Source organism: Metopolophium dirhodum, chromosome 1 (genome assembly GCF_019925205.1).
Source record: "Metopolophium dirhodum isolate CAU chromosome 1, ASM1992520v1, whole genome shotgun sequence".
Taxonomy (NCBI): Eukaryota; Metazoa; Arthropoda; class Insecta; order Hemiptera; family Aphididae; genus Metopolophium; species Metopolophium dirhodum.
Window position 1 is genome coordinate 134,660,213 of NC_083560.1, and position 16,044 is coordinate 134,676,256.

General features: G+C 25.3%; 1 protein-coding gene across 2 annotated transcripts; it reads left to right on the plus strand.

Annotated features, from left to right (window-relative positions):
- The first annotated feature begins 1,891 nt into the window (after positions 1–1,891).
- On the plus strand, positions 1,892–15,812 carry LOC132935613 (uncharacterized). Of its 2 annotated transcripts, none has more exons than XM_061002210.1 (7): positions 1,892–2,440; positions 8,705–8,965; positions 9,111–9,362; positions 9,730–10,026; positions 10,104–10,438; positions 14,513–14,696; positions 15,461–15,812. In XM_061002210.1, exons 1-7 carry the CDS (start codon positions 2,416–2,418, stop codon positions 15,637–15,639), a joined length of 1,533 nt encoding a protein of 510 aa, XP_060858193.1. In that variant the 5' UTR covers positions 1,892–2,415; the 3' UTR covers positions 15,640–15,812. The 2 variants fall into 2 exon arrangements, with proteins under 2 accessions (XP_060858193.1, XP_060858192.1); XM_061002209.1 differs by having other exon boundaries at positions 1,893–2,440; positions 9,048–9,362.
- Positions 15,813–16,044: the final 232 nt, after the last annotated feature.

The following is a 16,044-nucleotide window of genomic DNA, read 5'->3' on the forward strand; positions in this document are numbered from 1 at the left end:
GAAATCAAGTGAATATCAAATGATGTAAAAATATGAATTTCAAACGCTCATAAAAATTTAATTTGACTTTCTTGTAGACATTTTTATTTTGATAAAGGTAGACAAATTTATGGCTAATCTTGTATTACATTTTCAAATCTTAGATTTAAAATGAAAAATTTTTATGGATTCTCAATTCAAAATAATTAGCTAATTTTCGTGATTTTTTCGTATTTTGTCAAGATTTAAACTTTAAATGCTTATAAATAAAAACTGTGACTAAGTATTTTTAATATTTTTCAAATGTCATTGTAACAATATAGAAGGAGCTTTGTTTTAAATGTTAAAGCTTTTTTACCTAACAAATAAAGTTTTATTGACATTCATAGAAAAAAAGACTAAGGAAATTGGAAAACAGAAAATATTTCTAAACAGTTCAAAACAAATAAGAATATTTTCAAAAATTTATCGTATATAGAAAATGCAAATATAAACAACCAGTGAAAAATGCATGTATACACGTTCATTTGTTTTAAAGTTACACCAAAAACTAAAATTCGATTTTGCGTAAAAATTCCCGTTTTTCCTTCATTTTTATTTTGTTTTCCGGGTGCTTTTGAAAACTAATGAGAATTTTAAATTTTGACCTCCCCAATGTACCAACAATATTCACTTTCTCATCGAACAAGATATTGAAGTTGAAAATCAAAGCATTAACTAGACTACTTATCGTGTAGGTACACAGACAACAAATTTTTTTTTTAAAATAACACATCATTGTAAAACCAATACATTGATCGCTCCGTTCAGAATCTAAAATTGATTAAATCGTCAACCTCGAAAACCTTGAAAACTCAAATCGGGGCCTCGCTACGGCCGTTAATTTTAGCTGAAAAGACCTAAAGTATTGACAAAATTAAAGTTAGGTAACGTTGCCAGATTTTGATTCTGTAAAAAAATTTTAATTCACCAGGATTATTGTCTATAGATCCTACGAAGCACTTTGTAAAAACTAAATTTTATATTACTGTGGACTGTAATTGAAAACTTGAAAATATGAACTTTTTTGAATCATAATCAAAATATTTTTTCAGAATCAAAATCAGACAACGTTAACTAACTTTAATTTTGTCAAAACAAATGTATGTTTTTGTAAAATTCGTGTCGTGAAATTTAAATGGTTATGGAGTTATTGACATTCGTGTACAAAAGAGGTTTGATGGTGTGGAAGGAAGCGATACCGGCATTTAATTTCACTCACAATAATAAATAATAATCATTTACGACTAACACGTAGATCCCGGGCGGCTATGACAAGATTAGAAATTGCCTAAATGTTGCCCTTTAAATAATGACCGTAGCGAGGCCCCGTGTCGGTGCCGGTCATTTATTAAGGAGTAAAATTTAGGCAATTAAATTCACATGTTGTGTCGGCCTCGTGCGAAACGTGCATGTGTGTGATTATGTAAATCGATATTAGTGCGAGTGAGCTATAATATTACATGCGCAGAAGCTCGAATTTTTATTTTACTTTAAATAGTAGTAGAAAAATATGTTTGAAAAAGAACAAATTTTGTGCATTATTCAAATGCATATTCTAGCTTCTATAATTATAATTTTCAAAATCAAGCTTTGATCCGACCTACAAAATGTTCTCTACTTTTAAATTAAAAAAAAATTAAGGATTCCGACTATTCTACAGAGCGTGAGATTTTTTGCTGTAAGACATGTTTTTGTACTAAAAAACCCACCGGCTCCGACCACCTTAATTTATGAAAATGTCATGGTCGTTTGAATCAATTAAATTCTATTGCGTCAATTGGTCACCGAGATCTAGCTGTTGAGGGTTCTATGTGATCGTCGACCAGGTCACCTCACGTCGTTTGTTGACATTTTTCCTGATAACGATTTTTGTAGGCGATTCTCCGAAGATAACAGTGCGCCCTCCTTCACGACTGTACGTATCAGACTATTCCTTCATTTTTTATGTCAGTCCGAGTTTTTAAATTAAATAAAAATCTTTTAGTCTCGTGTTCAGTTTTGCTTCACCGTTATCGGACAACCGTCGGTATCGGCACCACAATGATGGCCGTCTTCCAGTATTTTGAAAGTTCCAGTGCCCCAAATTATTTGCAACACATGATTTAACAAATGCATTGGAAAACTGAACGATTGTGATTTCGTTTTGATCACATATTTGAGAACACGATGGACTTTGAATTACATTAGTGCGGTACAAAGTATTTGAAAAATTGTACCTCTATGGTGCTTGTTTTAGCACGTCAAGTACTGATTCTGTAATCTTGTGGTTGGCAAGCCAATGTCGTTTACTGGTGTTTCACTAGCGCCTGAATTCTAGATATGTTTGATACCGGCTATGTGAATAGCTATTAATTGTACTATAGTGTTGTTTTCCGTCATAGTTGGCTACAAGTTATGACTATGTACCAGCCAATAAAAGGTAAATATGTGTTTGCTGAAGAAAGAGAACTTACAATTTATACAACAATTTATATAACAATTACTATCGTGTACTTTATGTATACTTAATCAGGTTACCTATTAGTTCTACAAAGTATACATTGGTTAACATCACATATTGCAATATAATAATTGTATGTTCGTCTCAACATTTTTAAATAAATATAATCTAATAGAGCTAAAATAATACTTTAATTAGAATAATTTAATTAATATTTACCTATAGATACTGTGCCATAGTTAGCCTTAGTTGTGCCTTTATCAAAACAAAATGTTATATGCTTTGTATTACATATATTGAATGCATATTAAGAAGACGTCGGACCTGCATGTGTTGTTTTACTAATGCATAATAGATGATAATGTTCATACATTTACGTTTAATAATAGATCAATTCACTCTAATATTTAAGCTAACAACACAAAAATAAAACTGTTGGACGTACAATTTGATATATTATTATGCGTTAGTATGACTGAGACAACTCATACAGGTAAGACGTCCTCTTAAGAGAATATTGTACTCATAATCGCATTATCTTTGATTATAATTTCGTTGGTATAAATATATAAATGTATTACAGTTTTATTTATGTACAGGACTCAAAAAATAATTTCTTTACAATTTTTCTATACCAAATTATAAGTATTTTGGCTATCACCCATGTTGCCAACCTCTAGCTATGGCACTACACGTTTATTATAATCTATTAATTAGTAACACAAACTGAATTTTTAAATAAATATTTTACACATTTCTTATATTATTTAGTTTATTATTATTTATTTTATAATAGTCATTATTTTTTTTTTTTATGTTTACCTACCTTTATATAATAAAAAATGTATATAAATATTGAAATTTAGTTATATAAAGTATGTTGCGCATGCATTGGCACACATTAATATGTTCAAATTGAAAATAAACAATTGAATGCGTATTTGTTCAAATTTTTCTATAAATAAAGAAGTCTAATATTAAAATAAATATCTATGCAGTGGCGTATATAGGGGGTGGGCTGCAGCCCCCCCTAAATATCAGTCTTTTTAAGTAGAATAACAATATATTTTATTAGGTACAATTATAAGTTATAATATTTCATAGCCTGTTGAAAAATAATAAATACGAATATACTTATAGAAACTGTTAAATATATAGTAGACAGTAGCCTCTAAGTAATAGATCACTTGCTAGTTTCTATCTACTATAGCCCACCCCAAAAATTATTTCTATGTACGCCACTGTATCTATGAGTTATGAATTAACCTTAAATGGGTCGCGCGGGGTAATTTATTACCCCACTAATTTCAAACTATGTTTTAATATTATTTAGGTTGGTATAAGTGTGGTGGGATTTTATCTAGCTTCTATTTATATGTTGTGTATTATAAAAATAATGTTAATACTTTTTTAATTAGTTTAAAATAATATATCATTTATTTGTCTAATAAGTAATAAAATAAAACAAATGTAAAATGAAAAGTATTAATTACATTTCGTATTCTTTTTTTGTTATATACTTAAGAAAATATTAAATTAAAAATAAATAAATGTGAAAGAAAAATATATTATGTTTAATCAAGAGAAATTTTTACCCCGCGGGACGGAATAGGTACTCATAACTCGCGCGACCTACTAAAGGTTAATAACTATATTATTCAAATTAAAAAAAAAAAATAAATATTAAATAATAGCCCGCTGCCCACTGTCCGGACCAATCGGGAAAAGTCTTGATATCCTTCCGGCATAATCCACTTTATCGATATAGTAATAAATATTAAATAATAATGATATATTACAATAATAACAATGTACTTAATGTTAAATATTTTAATATTTTTTGTAATAGTAAAAATGTTTTACTATATTTGAGGGTGGTACTGCAAAACGTTCTAGTACCAAAAATTGTATTTTTCAAGAGAGCAGATTTAAGGTTTTTTACTAGGTATCAAATACCTATTCAATATATATATTTTTTTTAATTTAACTGTTACATAATGTGTAGTACATATTATTATAAGTTCTCATTATTAAAAGTATCATTTTATTTATAATTAATGCAATAAATCTAATTGCAAAATTGTATAGTACATCTAAAAGTTGCTATTTCTGCCAATAACACGTTATGTTGTGAAAAATGAATATAATACATTTTGTAAAAAATGAAAATTTTTGTCAAAACATATAAAAATTCAAAAGATGTTTATAATAAACTTCTCAAAAAATGTCTTAAAATTGTATTAGGTACTTTTAGTTAGTTATTATTGTATATAATATATTTCATGTAACTAGGGGGAGAGAGATATGATCCATATTTGCATAAATAATACTAATATTCTTGTGTGATATAAAAACGAACATTTTTATATAATATATTAACCAAAAAACTGAGTTGATAACAAACGTTAAATTATACAGCCAAACTTCTCTACTGTAGAAAGTTTCTGTAATGCTGAGCTTTGGTAAAGGCTGGTTTTGCATCATATCTAAACTGCCTTATATAGTATCATAAGCCTGAGTTGACTTAATTTAACTATTGATTTTGCTTTTTGTTCTTATAACTAAATTTGTAAAACTCTAATATCATCACCATTTTCGTTTTTATTTGACATAATTTTTGTGTACAAAATGAGCATACATCCTGGCTAGGATGTACAAAACTATGGTTCAAGTTTTTAGTGAATACCTTATAATATATTTTACAAAAAAGATGCCAAAGGCAGGTTGTAGAGTTGTTCTTTAATTTTTCCAATAACTCCACATTATTTTTACTGATAGTTCATGTTGTAAATAACTTTGGCAGTTAACCATCTTACAGTCGTCTGGTGGTTGCAGCCCGAGGAATTTGCGGTGGTTGTTGGATAATATTACGGATGTAAACTGTCTGTTGAAATTTCTCTTCCATCAAGAATTTTGTATATTTTTTTGATATCCGGGTTATAAGATAATCTAATGATTAAAATGGTCAATTTTTATGCATATCAATGCTTTTAATATTATTTAAAAAATTTTATATTATTATAATTGTAAATTGTTTGTGTTTTTTTTTAGTATTTTTGTGTATTTATTTTTTTTATTCTTGTCCAAGGGTATATATAAAAACAAATATAATATGAATATATGTATATGTTGCAATCACTTAGTGTAATTGTATTTTTCATGAAATAAGGTATCCATTTCATGAAACGGAAACCCTTATTTTACTCTTGTTTTAAAGCTTCTTTTAAGTGTAACAGTCGTTGCCACAACCCTAATAATATTTGTAATAATAAGTAATAATAAGTATTAATACATATTACATATTATAATATAATAATAAATAATAAAAATATTAATAATTATAATACAAGTAATAATAAATATATTTAATAGATTAAAAATTTAACTTAATTTAAAGTGGTTGTATTTTTTTGATTAGAGTTTAATATAAAACATGTTATATAGATTTGTGTAGTCGCGTCAATGTTATTATTTCAATTTCACAAAAAGTTACCTATTGATGTAATTAATTTATAAAATATATGTCCATTTATGAACTTAAATTTGACTTGCACAGTATGAACAAAGTTCATAAAATTAAAAATATGATTACAATAAGTAATTGCGACATATATATATATATACAATATTTACAATATACACACTTAGTTAATTGTATAATGTGTATTTATTAAATTTAAGGATAACATTTTTTTTATATAATTAAAACAGTAGTGGACTCTTTAATTGTAATAACTAGATATAGGTAAATAGATTTTCATATAACTTTTTAAATACATTGTTTTTATTAAATATTTTTTAAATAGATTTAAATTATAAAAATAAAAATTTTTAGGATGAGGTATTACATTGAGTTATTATAATTTAATTATATTAAGTATCAAATACTTGAATTTAAAGAAAGTTGAAAACAAAATTATTACATAATGATATGATATATATTATATGATACTATATTTAAATTTTCTAGTGTAATTTTGTTGTAATCGTTTTCACATTTAGAGTTAATTAAAAATGCCTATACTTATATTATAAATATATTATAGTTAATATTATACCGTTTATACTAATATAATAATGCACAATTGAGTATAAAATATTTTACTTCTTTATTTACTAATTATTAATGCTGGAAAACTTTCTTTGTTTGATGCAGTTTCATTATTTTTCAATTAATCTGTTACTTTATTTTTATATACAATAAAAAAATAATTTTAAATATCTGTTATTAAACTAATAATTTAAATCTATTTGTTAATTAAGAAAATATATTATTTTATAACAGATATTTAAAAAAATTGTTCTTACACGAAAATTGTAGCTATCTTCTGACAATCAGTTGGTGTTTTGTTAATTTGAGAAAAGTAAATGTTAAATAGATCAAAATATGCATAGATATTATATGAATAGTTTCAATTTATTATGAATAAAATAGCCTAACGTATCTGGTTATTCAGATAAAAATCAAATATACCTATAATCTATATATTAACTTAAATTATTTTATTATTCTGAATATAATCATTAATATTTAATTATATTAACTATTAAGATTAACTATTAACATTTTAATATTATTTAATAAAATGTATCTTACTTGTCAAACTGCATTACACATTTTGTGTGCCCTTTACATTTTGAATTATTAAAAACTATAATATTATGTAAAATATTAAATAAGAATATGAATCTAGATTCTAATTATGACGAAATACCATTATTTATTTTGACATGTTACTAATATTAACTTTGGTCATTGATTAATACTTACATTATCAATTACCACACATTTGCATCTGGATATCATAATATACCAACTTTATTTATAGAATTATAGTTACTGTTCTCGTATTGGACAACTTGTTTACTTATCAAATAATTTAACAATGTGATTAAAACATATAGCAAAAAAACTAAAACTATTGAAATAAAAAAAAACTAAAGTATATTTTTAAAATTAGTATTTATTTAGATACTTGGAATTAGTATGTTATATAGTAGAATGATAGTTTGTTTAGTAAACACCGTGGAAATAAAATATAATGATTAAAAAGTGGAATTGTTTTAAAATAATTATGGCAATAGTACATTTTGAAAAATAAGAAAAGTTATTCTCATATAAAATCCTTTGTTTTAGCACATTTTGCAACAAAATCGGATGTACCACATTTTGAAATAAAACCTCAATGGATGCAGTGTTTGGTTTGAGTGGTTTTTTTTTGAGCGTACCCATTATATTTTGTTTTGAGACTGAACACTGGGAACGTAACATTTACTTGTAAATTAACAAAGATAGTTCATAATATCAACATTAAATTTTGTGGACCTTGTTGATACATAATTTAATAATAATTGACTAATTTTATGTTTTAAAAACAATTATTACTAAATAAGTGTTTATATAATTATATATATAAATGTGTAGGACAAATTTAATATTGTTTTGGTGTGGTCGCTGTTGAAGGGGTGTACAGGGAAGAAGTACCTACAGTGATGTGATGGTTAATTATGTGTGGAATGCACTTTCATCCAATACCCGCTGAGTCCTCCTAATTTTTTTTCCAAATCAAGCACTGCATGGCAATAATACTGTTTTATCTAAAACTTTTTTTATAAATGAGTATATTAAGTTAAATATTGATGTTACTAACAAAACTATAGTACCATTTAATTTCAAGCCATTTTTAAAATACGAAAAGATTTACATACTTTTTTCAACACGTTTTGCAGTACAACCCTTCATTTATATTTGTAATAATGTAAAATTACCTTGATTTTAACATGTATGTATTATCTTATACTATAAGCCTTATAGAGTGTGACCCTGTAATCAATCAAAACAAAAATAATTAATGACTATTATTAAATAATGTATTATTTATTTTATAAATATGTTTACACTTTACCTTGCCAGGTTACATGTCAGAGCAGAATAATGCGTTATGATTTTATGTAACAATTTTCCTAATTTCGTAGTTAAGCCTCCCTGTGATTTGTACCTATTTTTGTAAGACGGAAACAACATATATGGGTGCAACGTCCTTAAGAGTTTAACCATCTTTATATTATATACATATTTTAAAAAGTAATATATTTTATGACAAACTATATTTGTATAATATATTCTCCATAAAATATAAATTGTATTTATATTGTAAAGTACCTATCTAAATCATGACTGGCTACAAAATTTACATGTTATTTGTTATGATGACATAACCTACTTTTTTTTTGTTTTTACAGAGTCAATTCAGTTGGTGACAACACCAACAAATCGTCCTAGATCAGTGTTAATAAACAGTAATAATACCAAACTAGAAGAATTCATATTGAATATTCACAATAATATGTCACCATTCAGATTCATTTTGTTTGTGATCTCAATTTTATTTGGTTTTGCTGTCATTATTGGTGTTTTATTTATAGTACCATGTGAATGGTCTAACTGTATTTCTTCAAAAAATATTAAGCTTATTTGGTCTGATTCTATTTTTATTGACATAGGTATTATTTATACTATCCTATATATAAATATTATTTTATTTTATTTCTTGTACCTAATTCATTATTGTCTGCATATTAACAGAGTTAAAAGGCAGGCCAAGTACGATTGAGTTAAATCAGAAACTTATACAATTGTTATTTATAGTAAGAGGATCAATTCTCAATAGTCAAAATGTACCACCAAGAACAGAACGTTTACCATCTATTGGTGGGGGTCTTTTGCAAATTGACGCAATTACTGGTAAAGAAATGTGGCGTAAACGATTGGATTCACTACCCGATACAATCGATTGTACATTACTAAATAATCAGTTCAAAGAAAATAAAGAAGTATACTGTATAGTAGGAGCTTCAAATAAAAATATATTGGCTGTTATATCCAGCAGTAAACATAAAGGTACTACTTTATTTGGATTTACATTTTTTATTAATATTAGCAGAGTAACATTTAATATTATTTTATTTTAAGTGTAGGAGTTATAACTTATGCAACTTGTTTGTTCCATGTTTGCTTAAAAATAATGTTTAAAAAAAATATTTTATTACTTTAGAATTTAGTTGTAAAATACCTACTTGAATTAAAGTATTTTACTTATTGTAAATCTTAATGTTTTGGTCCACTATTCTATAGGCTTAATTCCACTAGTCTATAGGTACTGTATATAGGAAAAAATAACTATAGATACCTATGTTTATCCATAAGAATCTAATATTTTAAATTATTTATGTTGCACCATAAAAAAAACCATTATTTTGTTCAATAGGTGAACTTGTTTGGAAGAAAAATCGACCAGAAACAAACACTACTAAATTAAATAACAAAAATGATTTAGTTTACATGGAATTTCCTGTAATTATACCCGATTGCAATTCTGATGGTGTAAATGAAATGGCTTTTGTGCACCATGAAAATAATATGCCTACATTAGATATTTTATCTGGAAAAAGTGGAAACAAATTAATGAGCAGTATAAGTAATGATAATTGTACTAAAATGACTGATCTTATTTTAAAATATGATATGTCTTTAGTTTATTTTTGTCGTAAAAATACTGTTGTAGGTATGTACATTGATACAGCATACTTAGTTTAAATATATTTTACAAACATTTATTATAATTTATGATTATACATTTAGACTCTCTAGAATCAATTCCAATTAAAACTATGTTAAATTGTTCTGGTGATTGGATACCAGATTCTGTTCACCAAACCAAGCGAGAACATGATCAAATTGAAGAAAATCAATATTTGCTAACACTTGGGCCTTATTATCTTAAGATCAATAACAGCTATTACAATTGTCCAACCGATTGTATGGCAGTTGTGTATGTCACAAATAGTTCTAAAGAAACAGTTTGGTCTAAAAAAATTGATCGTTCTTATGTAATGAAGCCAGTAACATTTGAACTCCGCAATAATATATCTGGATTTGTTATCAAAATTTGGTCTTGGGATAGTGAAACAATTGAGGTGAGACTTCCTTTATTTATAATAATAATAAATAATTAATAATGTATTAGGTATTAACATTTTTAATTACCATTTACCTAATATTACAAAATAAGCTAGAACATAAATAAATAAAATAGGCAATAATGTAATATGTTTTTACTGAAGAGAATGTCACATATTCGATTTTTTAGATTATTAAAAACGGTACATTATTCATTTCATAATTTAGATCTAAAAGCCTCATAAATTATATCTACTAAGAAAAGTCGTTGTATTTCAGTCATATAAAAAGTATTTACTTTATGTGGAAATTATTTTTCGATATTTTAATTAAGATTAATAAACCCAATAAATTTTGATGGATAAAGTTGAGTATTAATTTTATCATTTTTTTTTTGAAGAAAATTCAAGTTTATAAAATATAAATTATATAAAATACGGCATGAAACCGTTTATGAAAAATTTGGTTACCAAAAACTTTTTTGTAAGTAGTTACCAGTTACCAAAATGATTTCTAAAAATTTAGTTACCGCTTATCAGTTTGGAAGCGGTTTTAATTCTTCAAGATAACCGGTACCCACTTCGGAAACGGTTTTTTCCATTTGTATTTTTCAGAAAATTTTAGTTTTACTTTAATTTACACAAAACAAATATCAACTTCATAAAATGGTTCAGGACAAGCTTAATTAATTAGTAAATACCTTTATCATTTGAGGCTATGGATAAATATAAATTTAAATTAAATTAGTAAATTACCCATAACCATTGATTGAAAAATAGTTCATGGAAAAGTGTTAATCAACGTCAGTTACAATAAAATAAAATAAATAATAATCATCTCATATGTTCCATAATATGTCTATGAACCAATGAATCATAATTAGTATTTACTTATTATCAGAAAGTATACCATCTTAAATCTTACTTATTATCTTGTAAATAAAATTATTAATCAAAAAAATAGATTACAATTTCCAAAAAAAAATTAATAGAAAATTATAATGTAACGTTTTTTTTTTGTTGATATTTTTGGTTTTGTTGAATTGACTAGGTTTTTTAAAAAAAGGTTACCATTACTCGTTACCTCTTAATTGAAGTTAGTGGTTACCGGTAAAATTTATACTTAAAACCGGGAAGCAGTTACCAGATCCAAAATTGGTCACGGTAACCGGTTTCCGTTAAAAACCGGTAACCGGTCTCCAGCCCTATTATAAAATAATATTATACCACATAATATTATACCTTTAAAAACATACAAAAAAGCAGAGTGACATATTTTTACAAAATTAAAATCATATCATTTTAAGAAAACATCTTCAGGTGGAAAAACCTATAGTGGTTTGTATTAGTTTCTCGTCGGAAAAAATATTCAGTTAATATATTAAAAGTACATTTAAACCTAAAATGTAAATAGCTGGAAACTTTGCATGATCACAAATTGTGAAAAGGGATTTGAAGGGAGAAGGAACAGGAAGGCTACAGTTATAGATATAAAATTAAATTTGTTTAATTTTTTGGCGTAAAATGTTAGTGAATAAAATTTGTATACGTTTTTTAAACATAAAATTAACAAAAATTATTATTATTTCATAGCGATATCAAACAAATTTAAATTATATTGCACGGTCAAAGTTTTAGTCTTTTTATGGTATACATTTTTTTTAACTAGGACTGAAGCCCAGTGCCAACCTAGCCACCAAAGATTCCTAAAGATTTGTTTTGTTTTTTATTTTTAAACTTTTTCTCTTTTATAACTAACTAGCTATAGGTTCCTATCGGATCTCTTGCTATGTCGTATACAATACAGGTCGATACATTTTTTTAAAAATTACGTTTAGTTTTCACAGTTATGCTGGTATATGCCATATTCATAACAACAATAACAAAGTTATTATTAATTATAAATATTCACATTTCTGTTTACAGTATTTTGTGTTTAAATTTACTCATTCACCAAAATTAAAGTGACAATAATATAACATTTCAATAGTTTACTTCAGTCAACAACTATAGTCAACTACTATATAATGTTAGGTATATTGACTAAATACGCGTGTACAAAAGACAGTTAATAATTGGCAATATTTTATAAATCTTGGGGCCTGTGGGTGGCCAGGCTGATACTCAAGTGATTCTTTCCCAAACAACATTTTTTTTAACAAACAATTTATGGATGTGTTTTGTAGTTGAGATTTAACTTCAAAAACATTGGTTATTTTAGCATTATTAGCTTATCCAATATTTAGATATATGTTTATATATTATATATATCAATAGATACTTTTGCTTGAATTAAACCTACTAAATATTTGAGGTGATTTAATTTTTCCTAATAATGTCAGTATTGTGTTTGGAAGTTGATTAACAAACTAAATAGTAGTGATACACAACAATATATTTTCAATTATCGATATCGGTTCATTTTTATCAATATCATATCGCAATATCAAAATACAAACGATATCGATTTCGACCATATCGATATAAATTATGAAACTATTAAAAGTTTTAATACAATTTAAATAATTTTGAATATCATTCTATTAACTAGATTTTTTGATGCACACTGTTGCAAATGTTAATTAGTAGTATTATCACTGTACGCAATAACACTCACACTCACAATAGTAAACTTGTTTCTTATTTATCACTGTACCTACCATTACTATTTATTTGAAAGGCAAAGTGTTTCCATATAATATCACTATAGCCTCCAGGTAATTGTATTAACTTAAAATCACTCATAATTGTTAATTATTAATTTGTAATTGTAACAGTTATTGTTTATTGGTTTACAACAAAATAAGAAAATCGCTACATGACATATCGAGTGAATATCCAATGTTGTAAAAATATGAATTTCAAACGCTCATAAAAATATAATTTGACTTTCATATAGACATTTTTATTTTTGATAAAGGTAGACAAAGTTATGAAGTTATATAAGTTAATTATCATATTTAAAATTTAATTATTTAATTATTTTGTAGTTAAAAATTTATAAAATGTTCAACTTTTATACCTAAAAATTAAAAATTTAAAACATTGTTCCATGTAAGTAGTTAATTCTGTTACCAAAAAATCTAAAAAATACATACTAGTTATTTTAAGTTCAAATTTGGAGGAAATTAAGTTTTTTTTTCTATGAATGTCAATAAAATTGTATTTTTTTTAAAGTTCAAAGCTTGACAAAATACGTAAAAATCACAAAAACGTGCAGTTTATTTTGAGTTAGAAATTCATAAAAATTTTTCTTTTTAAATCTAAGATTTGAAAATGTAATTCAAGATTTTTCATAAGTTTGTTTACCATTATCAAAAAAAAAAAAATGTCCACCTGAAAGTCAAATTAAATTTTTATGAACGTTTGAAGTTCAAATTAAGATTGGATATTCACTCGATTCCTCATGTAGCGATTTTCTTATTTTCCTGTAATTAATAAACAAATAATTGTAAATACTTGAAATTTACAACATATGTTTATTTTATCAATGCATACACTTATTAAATTTTCAACATATTTTTATTCATTTTTAGCTGTTGACGGACATTTTCAATTTTTTTGTTTTTTTTTTATATGTGTCAATAAAATTATTTCTTGGGTCAAAAAGTGTGAAAATATAATACAAAGCTCCTGATGTATTGTTACAATAGCAGATGAAAAATATTAGAAATACATATGCACACGTTTTTTTTGTAAGCATTTAAGTTAGAATTTTGACAACATTTATTAAATTTAAAATTTAAAAAATTTAAAACAAGTCTCCTTGTAAATAGGTTTTACTTCAATCACAATAATATCATAAAATATACTTAGTATTACATCCATCATGTACTGACTGACCGTTTTTGCTCAGAATCGTTTTTCGTATACAATGATATATCATTGAATTAAAATTTAACACTATCCATTACAGCGACTGACTTTTTTTTTTTGATGTGTGTGTTGCTAGTTATATAACTAGTGTCTTACTAATATAGATTTGTCTGTAACTAGTTACGAATAAAAATCTTAAAAAAAAGCCATATCACCATAATAAATAATTAAAAAATAGTAATAATTACACAACTTTTTTTTCATAATGTCTTTTAGAATGATATTAAGCTCACTAACATTGAAAAGGTTGAATATATTCAAGAACAAATTATAGTTATTACATATAATTCATCCAGACCTGAAGATTTCTACATTAAAAACATAAGTTCGAACAGAATTTTACAAGTATGTGAAAATGTGTCTAACTGTCAGCCAAAACTAGAATATCAAAGATATTCATGTAAGTATAGTACTTGGCAAGCTATTTTGTCATATATTTCTTCGGGTTTCAACTAAATTATTCGAAAATATTTTGGTAGTTAAGGATAATTCTCAGTTTCTCTTATACATATAATTGATTGTTTCTAATAAAGAAAAAATTAACTTGAAAATGTTTTTAAATTTATATATTTTAAGTAAATAAATTACATGACATAATAAACCCAACTGATGTTTATAACTCCTAGCAAAATATATCCTACTAAATATATTATATAGATAACTTAAAAATTATATAGAATTAAATTTGTGGTATTTTGCTACATTTTAAGTGTACAAAAAAATATGTAGCTATTGATGCATCAAAAATCTAGATAGTATTTTGTCTAACAATAATATATTTAGAGAATATGGCTTGAAGTTGCAAAAGTAAATTTTTTATATGTTATATATTGGTTAAACAAAGATAAATCATATTGAATATTCTGTAAATATTAACAAAATATATATATGTTAATTCACTGGAATAAAGTAATTTAGTAAACTCTTATTGTAATTAATAATATATAGATTATGTATAAACTATAAAGTAGGTAATTCAAAATTAATATTTTTTTTATTTGAAATTTGTTATAATTTCTATTAATTTGCAAACAAATCAAATTTTTTTTATAAATATTGAATTATAAGTATTGAACTAATTGATTATTAAAATTAAAACACAGGGTTTCAATCATACATATGAGGTTTTATTAATAATCTAATTAATTTTTTTATTGTTTCTAGTAAATGTGATGGATATAGACAACGATGGTTACAGAGAATTAGTTTCTGTATCGGTAACATATCAATTTATCAATGGACTTGGTCAGTTCTACATGAATGATAAACACTCACTTCAGCTTATATCTAAAGTTAATGTCTATCAATTAGAAAGCCAACTTATTGGACATTTTGAAAATTAAATGTATGTTTGAATTGATTTATTGTAAGAATCTGTTAGCTAAAATATATGTTCCCTAGTTTTCGTAACATAATTATAAATGAGATTAGGGGTGAACAGATATTTTATCTGCAGTTTCATCCTTGTCAAAAAATTGAGTTTACAAATTACAGACATTTTGTCCTTGGCATAATATTATATTAAGATAATACATTTTGTCCTTGCCCCAGTAACATTTATAATATGCAATGTTAGTGCTTATGCACTGTACTTTGAGTACAATTCACACATGTTTCCAGTATGTGGAAAAAATATTGTATGAGTGCATAATGACAGCTAACGGCAAAATCTTACCGTAGTATAAAAACCTAATAAACACAGTTCTCATTTAGAACCACGATGAAAAATTGTTTTTGGTCACTAACAA